Source organism: Ammodytes marinus (genome assembly GCF_949987685.1).
Source record: "Ammodytes marinus genome assembly, chromosome: 11".
In the NCBI taxonomy this organism is placed as follows: domain Eukaryota; kingdom Metazoa; phylum Chordata; class Actinopteri; order Uranoscopiformes; family Ammodytidae; genus Ammodytes; species Ammodytes marinus.
The window spans coordinates 29,023,436-29,041,356 of NC_137215.1; the positions used below are offsets into that span (position 1 = coordinate 29,023,436).

The window sequence follows — 17,921 nt, forward strand, 5'->3', positions numbered from 1 at the left end:
CTTTGACCATTGCTGACCTGTGACACCACCTTCTTCTGTGCGGCCTGCAGGACAGCCCTGGCCATGTGGGCCATGTTCTCCTCCTCTGGCTCCTCCTCTGCAGCGCCCCCTCCAGGAGCACTGACAGCCTGCAGCTTCATCTCCTTCAGACTCAGGATGTTGAAGGTCTCAGACAGAATGTCAGCACCGTCTGCATCCAAAGGCAGCTCCTCATCTGCAAAGCATGCTGGGAGAGGAACAAGTCAGAGGTTACAAATGATGTTGATTTTTTTTAATTTTTCTTTCCAGGTTCAAACTGCTCTTTTTCGAGGGGCCTAATTCAGAAAGCAGGGTTGACAAATTCCTCTACGTCTCCACTCCTCCCCCTAGAGTGAGAAATATTAATAAATGCACAATAGGCCTGTATGGTAGGCTACGGAGAATAATTCATTGGAATAGGCTATTATCTCATAACTCTGATCTAATCACCTTGGCAATTCAGAAAAAAACGGAGCAAACTTTTTTTTTGTTGAGAGAATCATTACGCTTCCGTATGAGGAGCAATAGTCTATTTTAAAAAGTGACGCATATCAGCAGCAGCAAAAGTATGAAAACTGGCAAAGCACCAAATTGCTGACTGTGTTTTTTATTCGCTGTAAGCATGCGTTTCTATAATCATGTGCAGTAAACAGACTGTCGCTCCTCTTAACTAATCGGGGAGTGAAAGACTTTAACGTCAGATAAATTAGGCGACAGTTTTCATTGAAGAGCCTGATTGATTTATAACCAAACCCATGTTCCTCAGCAAGTGAACACAGTTTAATTTATAAAATGATTTATATAGTCGTATTAGGCTATTTAACGAGGCTCGCCTGTGACTTTGTGATCACACAAGTGAACAGTAACGATCGCATGCAGCCGCAGCGTGACATTTCAGCCTGACAGAATACTGCTCAGCGGCACAGATGTTAGAAAACTCCTGTTAATAAAAAAAAGAATGAGATTCAACAAAAATAGGTTTATTAATCTGAATGTAGAGCATGTTCACTATGTGTAAAGTGGCCGACTATATGAAAGACACGAGGGCTGAGAATACTGATCAGATAGATGATTGATCAAACGTCAAATGATCAGGAAATGATAAAAACATCCCAAAGGAGATTTCTATGGAGTGAATTTGCTTCAAACTGTACAGGGACGAGTTGTGACACTTCAGTCGGAGCTGCAGCGTAAAGTGACACAAACTCAGAGTAGGTCAAACCTCCGAGCGAGCAGGTTAGTCTAACTGGGTCTGTTGCCGCAGTAACTGACTCTCCGTTACGCTGAACCTGCTACCTGAAACGGAAAACCCAGAGTTTCCACTAACTCAGAGCGAACAAACTCTGAGTTGACTCAAAACCCGCTTCCTGAAACAGGCCCCAGGGAGGTAGCTGAACCAAATGATTTACTTTGCTAGGGAAGGAGCTCGCTTTAACAAACAGAATTCACAAGACGGTATTAGTAAAGTATGGAAACTATTTTTGGAAGATACTTAACCACCTGATTCATGTGCTCTGCTGCTTTAGTATTTTTCCATTCGATTTGACTCTGTATAGACAGTTTTTTTTTGTTTTTTGTCTTGTTTTTATTGTTAGTGTTTTTATTTTATTTTATTTTTAAAAAGCTTAAAAAAACAAACATAAATAAAAATAAAAACTGCTCGTCCACATTGGTGCTTGCCAACAGTCCAGAATCCACAAAGAAAATGCCAACTGATGTTTACTATTCATAAAGCACCCTTTGATACAATCTCCATAGACAGGTTAACATATAAGCCTTAACCCATTGATGACGGCTGCTGCGCGATGCCACATTGGCTCTCCTGCCTGATGCTGCATCGCGCAGCATTATTACTTTATCTAATTTTCATGGCATTCCCAGCATAGAATGCACTGTCATTGGTTCAAATACACATGAGGTGGGTTTTGTTGATTTTTTTAAGACCACGTGACCACCCAAAAGTTGTGTGGTTTGCCGAAAATCACTTCAATCAAAAAAATAAAAAATAAAAAAATAAAACAAAATAATAAAAAAAATACGCCGGCTATGTCGGCGACGGAACAGTTAGTGGCGTTTGGTGCGCAGAATCAAGGTCTACTATAGACTACTGACGAAAATCACACAACACATTGCATCTATTTATTAACAATATTTAATAATTTTCTAATTCATCTAATTTTGACAATTTTTAGAAATATTTGTTGGTTTGTAAGCGCTAAGGGAGCATGTTTAAATAAAACCTGTGAACCTTAACTTTTAAATGTATTTTATTTCATGTTTCTATGTGCTACACAGGCTTAGATATTAAGGTTTTGGTAGACTTGACAATTCGTACTATTTTTTCAGAAAACCCTCAGGCATTAAGGACATGCATCCTAGATTGCCATAGTCATCAATGGGTTAAGAGGAGCCGGTAGCTTGCTGTGTGTTTGCTGACCTAAGACATTCTGGTTGATCTTGTTGAGGATGTTGAAGCGCTGGGAGTCTGTGAAGTGTTCCAACAGGAAGACGTAGATGCGAAAGCGCTTGCTGCGATGCTGAGCTCCTTTCAGGGAAAAACGAACCTTTTCTCTGCATGGATTTAAAAGAAAATAAGAATAGACTAATTAATAAACGAACACTAATAATAATAATGACTATAATTTTTTGTTATTACATTCATGTGCCACACACTGACACACACACACACACACAAACACACTGACACACTGACACACACACACACACACACACCACTTTATTAGGTGAAAGATGAATGAGAGAAAAGCTCTCCCGACAGGTTCCTACCGTTCACTCTGAGGGAACTTGTTGTAGGACTTGTGTCTGCTGTAGGAGTTGAAGTGGAAGATACACTCTATGAAGTGCTGGCTGAACATCTCCGGGTTCTTCTTCAGCAGCAGGTGGAGCAGGCAGTATTCACACAGACTGGAACAGCAGACACAGGAACCTTAGTTTGATTATGTGCGTTATTACATTCATGGTGCATTGATGTGCTCCTCGGACGGTCCAAGTTTGCCAGATCTGAAGTCGTTCATCCGACTTCGGTGCGTTCACGTGCTCTCAAGACGGAAAGACGGAATGTTGGTCGTAACCATAAAAACAATGCTACGAAGAAGATGTGTGGACCGTTATTAGCCTACTCACACAGATCCAACTCAATGCTGATCGTTCCAGTATTTTCATGATAACAAAGAGAAAAGGAACGGATCAAGTGAGCTGTGAAATAGGCTCAGATTGATTTCAAATAAGCACCACGCTAATAATAAAATCCTTAATAAAACAGCTATCTTTGCCTGCCATGTTGATAATGCCTATGACGTCAAGTCGGGCACCAAAAATGTTTTCTGAGTTTCCGAGTTGTTGTTTCCGACTTCAGCCGGCATTCAAAGTGCATTTTTCCCCACTCGGGAACTTGTTTTTCCAATGTGTCCGACACCACATGAACGCGCTATTAGGTACACATTGTCACTGTGTGCTCATACATGCTAGACCCAAATGAAATACACATGGATTAGTGCACTACTCATGATATTAGGGCCCTTTGTTAAGTGTTTATTAAAAAGGAAAAAATCCAAAACATTTTCAGCCTTGGTGGATTTTGAACATAAAGCTGACCATTGCTGTTACTTTTCCCAACACTGCCAGCGATTTGGAGTCATAAATCAAAATCAGAATCAGCTTTATTGGCCAGGTTTGCGTAAACAAACAAGGAATTTGACGTCGGTAACCATTTGCTCTCCAAGTACAACATTCACAAAAAAGATATATAAAAAATACTGTTAAGTAAACAGTATTACAAACAAAGCCCAGTTCAGACCAAAGATTCGCAACGCAACGACACGCAAACTTGAAAATGCTTGAAAACTGCTCGCAACACGCTTGACTGGACGTTCTAAAAACTGGCAGTTCACACTGCTGCACCGGGCTGCGACGGTAGGTAGTTTCCCCAGCAACTGTGAACGTTCTGGCACAGCTGAGAGCAACAGCATCACTTGCATCCTGCTAAAAAGTAGCCTAACTTAGGTTTGCGATTAGTTGTATTTTAATTTTCGGTTGAGAGTAGGCAAGAGTTACTGTGTTTTGTCATTCTCCACTACTTCTGCATTGTAGTCATTGGCTGGAAAAGAGAAATAGCTACATCGTTGCTTTCTAAAACTAGACCTGGCGATTTGACATGTTCAATCTTTGGCGACTCCTTGCAACGGCATAAGCCGCGCTGCAATGACCAGTTCACACCGCTGCAACTTTCCCCCTGCAATGTTCCAAAACAGTCTCGTTGCAAGTTGTTGCACGGCGATTCTTTGGTCCAAACTGGGCGTAAGGTGTCCTAAAATCAGATGTTTATTCGATATCAAAATGATTCACTTTATTAATCATCTTTTTATCTATCCAGTTTGATTTACCTGGCAATGGCAGGGACCGGGTCAACCAGCGCTACCATGAAGCGGAAGAAGAGGGCGCCTTTCCATTTTACAAATTCCTCCTAATAAAAAGAACAGAGCAAGTAGAGATAGACATTAGTAGGGCTTCTAGCTACACGTTTTTATGCACATTTTCCATTCGAGAATGAGGAAATGCTGAAAATTCAAAGGAATTTAAAAATAAATAACCGAAGAATGCTTGTACGTGTAGTGACGATTTCTTCTGATCAGTTTCGAGTCTTCCACCGAGTCAAACGAGATTAAAAGGTTTAAAATGTGGGTATCTTTTTGCTGTCCAATCTGGGTTTAACCAGCAATCAGATGTTTCCTTTTTTAAGTGTCCTACTGTCTAGGGAGGATCTGAAAGTGCCTTGAATATATCAAACTGAGATAGTTATTTACTTAGTTTCAAATACCCTTGCTTTTGTTGGGACAATTCAAACTAGTCGATTGTTACTTTTATTCTGAAACATACGCATCTAAGGGGGACGTTCTAACCACTACACCATGAGCGCCCCCTTGGCCTGAACCCAAGTTTGTTTGAATTGAACCAAACACAGCAGGTGTGAAAGCGTCCTAAATTGAAGCCACTGTTAGCGCCAGCGGCTACGACACAAGGTCAACCAGCCAAGCCTGTTAGCAACAAGAGAACTGAAGCAAGTTAGCACCAAGCCACTATCTCTTCAAATCAACAGGACACCGCCCGACCAGTGGTGTATAAAGTGCTAACATACTATACTTAAATAAAAGTAAAGATATCTTACATGAAAATAACTCTAGGAAAAAGTTAAAGTCGCCCATAGGAAAATCACTTGAGTTAAAAAGTCTTAAAGTATCTTACATTAAATGTACTGGAGTATCAAGAGTACGTGTCAGGATTTAAAATGTACTCAAGTATCAGAAGTAAAAAGTACAAAGAGACCAAACTATTGCCTATTGTAGAATGTGTAGAACATGTGCGGACCTGGAGCAGGTTGGTGAGCATGATGAGGGTCTGCTCCCTGATGACGGCTTCACTGTCCTGCAGACAGGCGGAGATGTTGGGGATGTAGTGAACCACCATGTTGGTGTATCGCACACACAGGTCACACATGATCACCACCACGTTGTTACGCACAGCCACCTCCGTGCCCAGCTCCAGCTCTCTGGCAAACACCGGCAGGTACTTCTGGACTAGTTCCTCGTGCTGCAGACACAGTTTACCTGAAGACACACACACACACACACACACACACACACACACACACACACACACACACACACACACACACACACACACACACACACACACACACACACACACACACACACACACACACACACACACACACACACACACACACACACACACACACACACACACACACACACACACACACACACACACACACACAAACATTAAATGATGACACTGCTGAAATGCATGGAGGTTTAAAGGTGGAATCAGAGTTTCTGGAGAACGCTTGTTTTCAAATTAACTTTTTTTTGTGAAAATCAGTAAATGTCTCCTAATGATCCCCTTCGTGTACGTACTGTGATTGCGAGTTAATACACAGCCTAAGATCTGTAAACGGGCATGTTGCTAGCTACGGTGGGCCCCTTTGTTTACATACACTTTGTTTGAATACCCTTTGTTTACAGAGCCTAGGCTGTGTATTAAAACTGGATCATTTTGAATTCATTATAAGAGAGAGCTGGAGAGTTTACCTAAAGTGATGACTCCATGCGCTCTGACTCTGGTGGGCAGAGAGTTTGCTCTGAACTGGGACATAGGAAGAGAGGTGGGCAGGTCCTCCTGGCACTCTGTCAATGAGCAACAATAACAACAATCAACTCTGTTATACCACAATATAAATGTATTGTTTTCCTTCGTTCCTATTTTTAAAACTCCAAAGTATAGGATTTGACCATGTTTTCCCACCTAGCTGTTCAGAGGTATTACCAACAAACAAAAATAGCACAAAGCAACACACTACTCAAATATTTCAATAAATAAATTAAATAATTACGGGGGGTGGTGGGGGTTACGTCAAGGACTAGGGCTATCAATTTTAATTATAAATAGGGTAAATACAAGATTCATGAAGTAAGATTTCATTATTTAATGTGTTTTGTACCAAATTAAAAAAACTCATACATATATATATATATACCGTATTTTCCGCACTATAAGCCGCAGGTGTTTTAATGTTTAATTACCACATGTAAGAGTTTGTGCACAGAGGGGATTGTCGGGAAAGAGATGGCTGCTTGAGGAAGCTCCCATTTATTAACATTTCAACAAACAAGTTGCATATTTGCATAACGTATTCAAGTGTTTTTGCATTTACTACAATAGTAGCTACAGAACATATACTGTGCTGTGTAATAACAGGGTCAAAAAATGGGGAAAAAGGCACGGCTTATAGTCCGAAAATTAAGGTATACAGCACATGTGTCAAACTGAAGGCCCGCGGGCCACACGTTTTGATGTGGCCCGCGAATCAATTCGGCCAATTTGAATCAATTCTGAAAAAAAAAAGCCCCCACTCTGGGGCTGCATGAGTGCTGCCAGCACTGGGGAGCTATAGTTCATTGAATGCCAACATGTACTTTGCCATACTGAAGCAGAGCATGATCCCCTCCCTTCGTAAACTGGGCTGCAAGGCAGTGTTGCAACATGATAACGACCCCAAACACACCTCCAAGATGACCACTGCCTTGCTAAAGAAGCTGAGGGTAAAGGTTATGGACTGGCCAAGCATGTCTCCAGACCTAAACCCTATTGAGCATCTTTGGGGCCGGTGAGTGTATATACTGTACATATAAAATGTAGTTACTTTCTCGACCTTCGATCAGAATGCCAAGGGAAAAGTTCTAGAACAAAGAAGCTGTGTCTCCTATAATGCCATCCTGCCTACCTGCCAGTCTGTCAGTATGAGTTGTGAGGACAGACTCCACCAGCAGCACTGTCCTTTTGCTAACCTGAGCAGGACAGTGCAGCGACACCACGCCCAGAGTGTGCAGGTATTTGATCTGGAAGAGACAAACATTCTTTTCTTTAATCAAACCCTGGCTTAAAGTGTAACTGCATCCTTTTACATGTTTTTTGAGATAGAAGCTGAATTCAATTACTATGTTGTTAAGGAACACATATATGCTGGTGTTAATATTGAAAAATATTGCAATATGTTTAATATCGACATTTTAAGAATTTTTTTGTATTGTAAATAATTTTAGAGTCATCATGTCGGCGCTAAGCCGGCCACGCTCTTTGTAGGTCCATGGCTGGTCAATGAGCTACTACTGTTATACCATCTCAGGGAGAGTTTTATCATAATTTCTTGTTGAGTGTGCTGTGATAAGATAAGATAAAATAAAATAATAAAGTTTTCGAAACATTTACTCCCGTTTACAATCATTTATAAAATCAGGTTTACCTTTTACTATGGCAACTTGAAAAAATTGAATATTGGGTGCACCTTAAATATATTCTGGTGCACCTGTAATGGTAAGAGTTAGGCGTACCAGTGTGACAACCAAGTTCTGTCTGGAGCAGTGGAAAAAAGGGGTAAAAAGTCAAATCAAAAAGCAATTGGTTCTGGTTCTCACCATCAGCTCCTCGTTGATGTTCTGGGATCCCTTCTCACTCAGGATGATGCTGGCCAGATAAGCCTCACACACTGACACCAGCTCTCCACAGTGCTGGTTCAGAGAAGCCTGGAGAAAAACACAGAAAATCCACACATAACACCACAGAACCTACAAGTGGGATTTGGGGGATAACTGATGCCTTTCTCAAGTCTTACTGTACGACGTGGAAGATGATATTGTGCGATCATAATTTGGAGAATATGTTTCAAACTGGCTTATGAGCTGTGACTGCTGGAACATATCATTAATCATACTCATCTAACTAAATTTCCTATACAAAGTTGTCTGGCTCAAGACGTTTCTCTTTTGTATTCTGGATTAATAGGGATGGGGCCGACCGATATGGCTGCAATCTACGTATCGGGTATATGACTGACAAGATTTTTTTATTTTTTAATAAATCCAAATTATTTTAACTATGAAAGAAATTAAAAAGTTCGGACCATAACTATGTGATATAGCACATATTAATATTAGTAATTCAAAAGTTGACTTCTGATGTTCTGCACGCAAACAGTTCAAAGCTGTTAAGATAAACTGTTATGCATTTGTGTAAATGTGTTGATCTTTTTAAATCAGAATTGCTGTGTTGCCTTGTTAACCTTACACATACCATCACCACCAAAAAAATAAATGTACAATAATTATGATATCGGACAGTATCGGTATCGGATGATATCCAAAACCCAGATATCGGAATCGGAATTGAAAAACAGTGGATCGGTGCATCTCTTTTGATAAATTAGGATTCTACAGGGTCTTGTAAACTGTGTGGGAGCCCTGATTTTGTTTCTCACTTGCATAAAAATTAAAATGCAGGCTTCACACTCCTCTGTACCAACGGCTTTAATTATGAGACTATGCAGGAAAAGGCCTGATTACAGTGCTTTGATATTGTATATATTTGCAGTTGTAAAATAAGAAGGGCCAGATCTCCAACCTGAGTGTCTTTGATGTCCTCACTGTGACACAGCTGATGGAGAGTCTCTACCGAGGCACTGATCACCTCCAGAGACAGAGTAAAAGTCTTCAACCAAGACATCAGATCAGCTAGAGAGAGAAAGAGAGAGACACAGACAGAGACAGACAGAGAGAGAAAGCATTACAGACCTGACCTAATAACGGAGGTAGGAAACGTAAAGTGTTGTGCCGTCTGAGAAACGTTGCTCAGGTGAAAAATAAATGGTTTGATATCAAAGCGAAAAAATGAAACCAGTGGAGGACAGGGGCCACCTGATCTGTCAGTCCAACATCAAAGGATTACTGGAATAAATTGACAAATCTCCATCAGTGGCATTTTGCCAAAACATGAGGGAAATAGTGATGATATCCAACATGGACTTAGCCTGGCACCGCCCGCCTACCTGCTTCTGCTCTATTTTCATTTCCGTTCAGTAGTGGCTGAGAACAATGACGTGCGCCAGTTTCAGTTGCAGAAGCCAGTGCATGACATACGACACAACCAAACGTTATGCGATTGGTTGGCAGATCCAGAGTGGCACTAGCCTGGCGCTACCAGACCATCGTACTTCATTTCATTTGTACAGAAGGTCTGGAAGTGCTGTAATTGGCAAACGTTCACTCACTTGGAGGCGGGTGTCTGTTGAAGTTTAAAACTATTGGATCTGCGCAGTGCCACTCTGGATTATCCAACCAATCGCATAACGTTTGGTCGTGAGCCGGCTGTTGACGGTGCGTTCAGGGAACTCGGAAATTTCCGACTTCACTACATATTGTAGTCTATGGATCTACCGGTACCTGGCAACGGTAACTTGCTAGAGCCTAACGTTTAGTTATTTGGATGAGAAAGGTTGTAGGCGTCCATACTTTCCCGAGCAGATGCACTGGAACACAGACAGGTCGGAACTCGGAACTACCAAGTCGGAAATTTCCGAGTTCCGAGCGTAAGGGAACGCAGCATTCAACTGAAACTGGAGCGCGACTTCGACCCTCATCGTTCTCAGCCACTTCCTCTGTTCGCTGATTGGATACTCAGAAATCTGTTCGGAAAAATCTCACGAATACGCCCCACCACCAGACTGACTACTGAAGGAAAAATGAAATTTGGGCGGAAGTAGGTAGGCGGGCGGAGCCAGGCTAAAGTGGCACTGGGCGGTAGTTTTAAACTTCAACAGACACCCGCCTTCAAGTGAGTGTACGTTTGTCAATTGAGCGATTCCAGACCTTCTGTACAAATGAAATTAAGTACAAATTAAGGACCAGGCTAGTATGCACTGTCACTTAAAAGTTTTTTTTTTTTTTTTATATATAATTTGAAGATAAGCCTATATTATTCAATTGCTTGTTTAAAAAAAAATATGAACAACCTAACACAGTTATACAGAATACAGAAATACATTACACTCACATTTGATTTAAAAGAAAATAGCAATGCAAACAAAAAAAACAAAAAAACGTAACGGTTACATTTCCATGTGGACATTCTATATATGCTGCAATGCAATCTATTTCATGGTTATTCAATCCATTGGCCAATGCATTGTTAAATGAAAAGTTCAAAACATATTCTATAAGCCTTTTTTAAATTAATGTGGGTTTAATATGCTGTGCATTTTGTTAAAAGTGTGTATTTACATTTTCTAAGACAGTGGAACATGTATAATTTGTGCAAACGCATGGTCTGAGGAAGTTCTAAATTTGTTCTCAGAATATGAAAAAATTTAGCTACGAAGATATTGATCAATCATAAATTTGTGCGTGAAACGTTGGTACACACACGGTTTAGGCAGGAATCTGTGCATACACACTGTGAGTTAATAAGGGCCAATGTGCTTAGGACTGTTCCTCAATCTTGAACAGAGCTGGGTAAAAAGGCCTTCAAGTGTTCTGCAGCGTCTTCCTGGAATAGCCTGCAAAAGGACCTAGGGACTCAATTTAAAGCCGTCGAAAATTGCGAAAGTTTTAATCCATCACTTTAATGTAGTTTCCCAATTGCACTCCAGGTGCGTTTTGAACATGTATTTTATCTTAATGTGTAATGTTGCAATGGTATCTGTGTACTGTTGTCCATCTTGCCCAGGTCTCTCTTGAAAAGGAGATTTTAATCTCAATGAGACTAACCTGGTTAAATAATGATAAAATGAAATGAATGAAAAGATAGCACTCACACCTCCATGCAGAGGGAAAGAACAGAGAGAGAGAGAGAGAGAGAGAGAGAGAGAGAGAGAGACAGAAGACAGACTCCTGTAAATGTTCTCTCCATATCCAATCACTTACCAACGATCCTGTCCTTGGTGTCTTCGTTCAGATTCCTGGCGATGTCTCCCATCACACCCAGTATGTGGCAGCATGTTGTCACGTTTAACTCCTTGGAACTGAAAACAAAAATACATTGGAAAAAATGTAATTAGGGCTGTCAAAAATAACAGGTTAACGCAGGGTGATTCATTTCTGGAATTAATGCGTTAATTTTTTTAACGTAATTAAAGCATGTGCAGAATGATCCACCCCGTGCATCCCACCCGCTCTGCACTACAGTCACTCTAACGTTGTGGCTGACCCAGGATCAGTAGCTGCGCGCGGTCAAACTTAAACATAGCAGCACGCAAGTCAATGCCATGTTTTGAACTGCAAACGGCCCGTCTGTGTCGCGGGCGGCAGTTAATGTCGAGAGCAACGGGAGGAGAAACTTTGGCCTCTCTGTTCAGAGGCTTGTGTGTGTGATTAGACATATACATATACATATATATCAGTGATTCTTGAAAAGTGGGACAAAACAGGGTGCAATGTTGAAAAAATACAAACCCTATGTTAGGCAAATTAAATTACATGTATGTTTCCAACATATACTAAGCTACTGAGCTAAGCTTTGATACAACCTCCCAGCTTTTATCCTTGTTATCAAAATGGGCTTTTTACCTTGCCATTCTTTATTTTGTGTCAACACCCGTCAGACACCAAAAACACACATTCATTTTCCTAGACCCATGAGAAGAATTGTGATCACAAGTATTCACTAAGACTGACAGAGGCCACAAAAAATATTTTCAAAATGTATATGACTATAGATATTTTATATCAATTTTCCTCTATGTTCTTCAGTTTAACTGTGTAATAGAATGTTTACTTTAAAATGAACAGCAATCAAGATGTGTTTCACATTTCAAAACACATTCTCATGTTAGGTGACTGGTTAGATTTTCTCTTATGACCAACTATTCCTCATCAACTATGAAATATCACTATGTATTGTTATCATAATAATATAAATCTGACGGAGTTGACTCATCTGACGGAGTTGACAAGTATATCTGACGGAGTTGACAAGTATATCTTATGAATTTGACATATCGGACGGTCGTGACAAAAACCTAGCCTGGCTCCGCCCGCCCGCCTACTTCCGGCCAAATTTCATTTTCCCTTCAGTAGTCAGTCTGGGTGTACAGCGCATTTCCCAGATTCTCCGGAGAATCTACAGCCGTCCAATCAGCGAACAGAGCGAGTGGCTGAGAACGATGACGTCGAAGTCGCGCTCCAGTTTCAGTTGAATGCTGCGTTCCTTTATACTCGGAAGAAGGAGATTTCCGACTTGGTAGTTCCGAGTTCCGACCTGTCTGTGTTCCAGTGCATCTGCTCGCGAAAGTATGGACGCCTAAAACCTTTCTCGTCCAAATAACTAAACGTTAGGCTCTAACAAGTTACTGTTGCCAGGTACCGGTAGATTCATAGACTACAATATGTAGTGAAGCCGGAAATTTCCGAGTTCCCTGTCTAACTGGAACGCACCGTCAAAAGCCGGCTCATGACACACGTGATGACCAAACGTGATGCGATTGGTTGGCTAATCCAGAGTGGCACTGGGCAGATCCAATAGTTTTAAACTTCAACAGACACCCGCCTCCAAGTGAGTGAACGTTTGCCAATTACAGCACTTCCAGACCTTCTGTACAAATGAAATTAAGTACGATGGTCTGGTTGGACCAGGCTAACAAAAACCCAGATAACCATCAAATAGAATAATCAATAACAGTGATTTTATAACAGCATATTATTGGTTGAGCGTTAATTCAAGATTCACATTACAGTGTTTCAATCAGACTAGCTCTAAAAGACTCAGACCAAATCGCCTCATTTTGTATATCATCCTGTACTTTTTTAAGAATCATCCATGACAAAAGAAGATTGTGAGAGTTTCCATAAATACAGTATTAGAAAAACTAAAAGCTATTTCTGTATTTAATATAATTATAATAACTTGAAAACCACCCACATATGATGCCTTCGCATTGAATGTCAACTCCGTCATTGGCCTGTCACCACCGTCGTCAGACAGGAAATCTGACGGAGTTGACATCTGACGGTGTTGACATATTTAACGTTTCTTAAACAAAACAAATGGAATTCATCTAGTAGCCATTAGTTTTTTCTGTTGATGATTGGTGCTAGTATGAACTACTTCAGGAATATAAAATTATGGAAACGTTTCAAATAACTTCTTCAGAAATTGTAAGTCGGTGTTGACATATCATGGTTGTGACGCAGGACTTTCAAGATTTGGAATGTAAAATATTCTAAAACTACAACACTAATCAGAGCCTGTCTGACTCTAATGTACTCTGCACAGATAGCTTGTGACAATAGGTCCTTCACGGAGACAGCTGCCCCTCATATTTCCCTATTTTATTACATTTTAATGAAATGTCTGACGGTGGTGACAAAGTGTCCCCCCACTTAGAAACCTTATAAAACATGAATGTGTTGTAGAAAAACATTGTTTATTGATATGAGAGATTATTTAGTGTTGCCTTTGATGAAAAAAGCTCTTTTTAATCATTAAAGTACATTTTTATCAGGTTTTATTGCATATGAAAGATTGAAATCTTCTCTGTGGACACACTGTTTTTGACGTCATTAGAGGATAACAAGTGTCATAAATTTAACATAATAATAATCAAATTAAATTTAAGGGGATAATTGTGCTCCAGACATTCTATTCTTAATCCCTAATAACATCTACAATTTTAAAGATTTTTATTTTTAAAGATTACAGCAGTTGCATGTTGTCCCAGCCTTTTGTCCCGGTTCTCAAGAATCACTGATATATACAGTCATATGAAAAAGTTTGGGAACCTCTCTCAGCCGGCATTATAATTGACTCTGCTTTCACAAAAAAAAGATAAAAGTGGTATGTCTTTAATTTAACAGGAACAGCTAAGTACTGGGATGTTTTCCAAACAAAGATTTTTTGAAAAGCAGTATTTGGTTGTATGAAATAAAATAAAATGTGAAAAACTGGCTGTGCAAAAATATGGGTACCCTTGTGGTTTTGTTGATTTTGATGCCTGTAACAGCATGTAAAACTGATGACTTTAAACGCAAAGTTGGTTGGATTATGTTGTTAAGCCTTGAACCTCATAGAATTGTCTGTTTAATCATGGGAAAATGTATTTTAGGTGCATAAATGCAAGTTGCACTTCTCTTTGACTCTCTGCTGAAGTGAAACAGAATGGGATCATCAAAACAGCTCCCAAAAGATCTGAAAAACAAAGATTGTTCATTGTCATGGTTTAGGGGAAGGCTACAAGAAGCTTTCCCAAAGGTTTCAATTGTCAATTTCTACTGTAAGGAACGTTGTCAGGGAATGGAAGGACACAGGCACAGTTGCAGTTAAACCCAGGTCTAGCAGACCAAGAAAAGTACAAGAGCTGCATATGCGGCGGATTGTGAGAATGGTTGCAGACAACCCACAAATCACCTCCAAAGACCTGCAAGAACATCTGGCTGCAGATTGTGTATCTGTACATGGTTCTACAATTCAGTGCAATTTGCACCAAAACATCTGTATGGCCGGGTGATGAGAAGGAAGCCCTTTCTGCGCCCACGCCACAGATACAGTTGCATGGAGTATGCTAAAGATCATTTAGACAAGCCAGCTTCATATTGGAAGAAAATGCTTTGGACTGATGAGACAAAAATTAAGTTATTTGGTCTTTATAAAAAGCAGGTGTTTTGGTGCAAATTGCGCTGAATTGTTGAACGATGTACAGATACACTATCTGCAGCCAGATGTTCTTGTAGGTGATCTGTGGGTTGTGTGCAACCATTCTCACAATCCTCCACCTATGCCGCTCCTGTTTTTTTCTTGGTCTGCCATGCCTGGGTTTAACTGCCACTATGCCTGTGTCCTTCCATTTCCTGACAACGTTCCCTACAGTCGAAATTGACAATTGAAACCTTTGGGAAAGCTTCTTGTAGCCTTCCCCTAAACCATGACAATGAACAATCTTTGTTTTTCAGATCTTTTGGGAGCTGTTTTGATGATCCCATTCTGTTTCACTTCAGCAGAGAGTCAAAGAGAAGTGCAACTTGCATTTATGCACCTAAAATACATTTTCCCATGATTAAACAGACAATTATATGAGGTTCAAGGCTTAACAACATAATCCAACCAACTTTGCGTTTAAAGTCATCAGTTTTACATGCTGTTACAGGCATCAAAATCAACAAAACCACAAGGGTACCCATATTTTTGCACAGCCAGTTTTTCACATTTTATTTTATTTCATACAACCAAATACTGCTTTTCAAAAAATCTTTGTTTGGAAAACATCCCAGTACTTAGCTGTTCCTGTTAAATTAAAGACATACCACTTTTATCTTTTTTTTGTGAAAGCAGAGTCAATTATAATGCCGGCTGAGAGAGGTTCCCAAACTTTTTCATATGACTGTATATATAGATATATATTAGGGCTGTCAAAATTAACGCGTTAACGCAGGGTGATTAATTTCTGGAATTATCGGCGTTCATTTTTTTAACGCATGCGCAGAATGATCCGCCCCGTGCATGCCACTGGCTCTGTACTACAGTCACTCTTAACGTTGTGGCTGACCCAGGATCAGTAGCTGCGCGCAGCCAAATGTAGCAGCCCGTTAGCCCGTGCCGTGTTTTAAAGTTTTAAACTGCTAACGGTCACGTCTGTGTCGGGGGCATAGATAGTATATAAAATCAACTGCCGCGGGTGACAGTTGATGTCGGGAGCAACAGGAGGAGAAACATTGTCCGCTCTGTTCAGAGCCCGCGAGGACACAAACGTCTGCAGTTTTCAGAGGTGTGTGAGTCAACATAACGTCGGCTTCCTGGCACACATGAACAGTCCCCTAGGACGTGGTCGCGCGTACAAACGCTCCCACCCACGCACGCATGCACACACACTCACACCGCGGACTGTAATCAAGTTGTGTTCAAGATTGCACAACCTATAGATTCACCAAATAAATGCCATTCTATAGCCTATCCTATATTTGCCCCAAGACATAGTAAAGAGACAGAGCAATTGAATTATGGTTTGGTAGGTAGGCCTATATATTTTAGTTTGATTAAAATTTATTTTCAGTATTAAAACCATCATTTGGATTTTCAATTAATAAAAATACTAATTTTAAATGTACATATCCACCTTCTGTCCTTTATCTTTCCGTTCATACAACAATATACAGAGACAATTCGAATTTTTCGGGCATATTTCGAATGGTAAAGTTAATCGTGATTAATTGCCAGCATCAAGTCAAGTCAAGTTTATTGTCAATTTCTGCAATATGTGCCATACATACAGAGGAATCCAAAGTACGTTTCTATCTCTGGCACATGGTGGAATAAGTACAAAAGGATCAAATAAGATAAGTAATATCTAGTCTACAATCAATCACTTCTAGATAATGCAAATGTGAGGAAAAATCAAAACAGCATAGGAATAATAAATTGAAAATGTGCAATATTAAGAAGAAGATTATTTTACAACATGTGCAATAAACAGTAAACTAAGAGATTGAAAATGTACAATATAAGGGCATAATGACAATGTGCGGACTGAGCATCAATATGATAATGCACTGGATACTCTAGCTGTAAAATAAGAACAAGAGTTAAATGTAAATGTGGTGTCTAAATTGCTGTGTGTTTTGTGTCTGACCTGAGCATGCTGTCCCAGGCCTCCAGGATCTTGCCAAAAGGCAGTGTGGGGGAAGAGGCCACCACCTTAGAGAGCAGCAGCCAGGCCCCGGCACTGTGCTCTGCCTCGGTGTGTGAGACCAGGCTGGTGATGAATGTCTGGGTGAACAGGTCCTGCTTGGACCAGATGGTGAAAGCCCTGCTGAAATATCGGCTGAAGACAAAATACAAAAACAGACAATATTAGTGTCAACAGTGATGAGGAGGGCAAAGATTATATCATCGATAATAATGATTGCTTGTGTTGGAATGCGTACATTTACATACTTTTCTTATTATTTTCTATGTGTCGTATGAATGTGTATATATACATATACACTCACCGGCCACTTTATTAGGTACACCTGTTCAATGGCTTATAAAAACAAAAAGCTACTCAGCCAATCACATGGCAGCAATTTAATGCATTTATGCATTTAGACGTGGTCAAGACAATGTACTAAAGTCAAACCAAGCATCAGAATTGGGAAGAAAGGGGGTTTTGGTGACTTTGAACATGGCATGGTTGATGGTACACGGCAGGATGGATCCATACTTTCATGTTGTTTACGCCAAATTCTGAACCTGCCATCTGAATGTCGCAACTGAAATCGAGACTCATCAGACCAGGCATGAGTTTTCAATCTTCTATTGTCCAATATTGGTGATCCTGTGAGAATTGTAGCCTCATTTTCCTGTTTTTAGCTGACTGGAGTGGCACCCGGTGGGGTCTTCTGTTGCTGTAGCCCATCTGCTTCAAGGTTGGTCTTGTTTTGCGTTCATAGATGGTATTCTGCATACCCTGGTTGTAACGAGTGGTAATTTGAGTTACTGTTGCCTTTCTATCATCTCGAACCAGTATGCCCATCCTCCACTGACCTCTGACTTCAACAAGGCATGTT

At 40.4% G+C, this 17,921-nt stretch overlaps 1 protein-coding gene across 1 annotated transcript in view; it reads right to left on the bottom strand.

Moving 5' to 3' along the window:
• Positions 1-17,921, bottom strand: part of ncapd3 (non-SMC condensin II complex, subunit D3) — a 56,809-nt gene that overhangs the window by 16,122 nt on the left and 22,766 nt on the right. The window contains exons 17-27 of the mRNA XM_080036686.1: positions 17,003-17,194; positions 11,310-11,407; positions 9,013-9,122; positions 8,031-8,138; positions 7,340-7,454; positions 6,147-6,242; positions 5,404-5,642; positions 4,422-4,501; positions 2,806-2,943; positions 2,456-2,589; positions 18-226 (exon numbers count right to left, since the gene is read on the bottom strand). Coding sequence (XP_079892812.1) covers positions 18-226; positions 2,456-2,589; positions 2,806-2,943; positions 4,422-4,501; positions 5,404-5,642; positions 6,147-6,242; positions 7,340-7,454; positions 8,031-8,138; positions 9,013-9,122; positions 11,310-11,407; positions 17,003-17,194 — 1,519 coding nt within the window. The remainder of the gene's footprint in view (positions 1-17; positions 227-2,455; positions 2,590-2,805; positions 2,944-4,421; positions 4,502-5,403; positions 5,643-6,146; positions 6,243-7,339; positions 7,455-8,030; positions 8,139-9,012; positions 9,123-11,309; positions 11,408-17,002; positions 17,195-17,921) is intronic.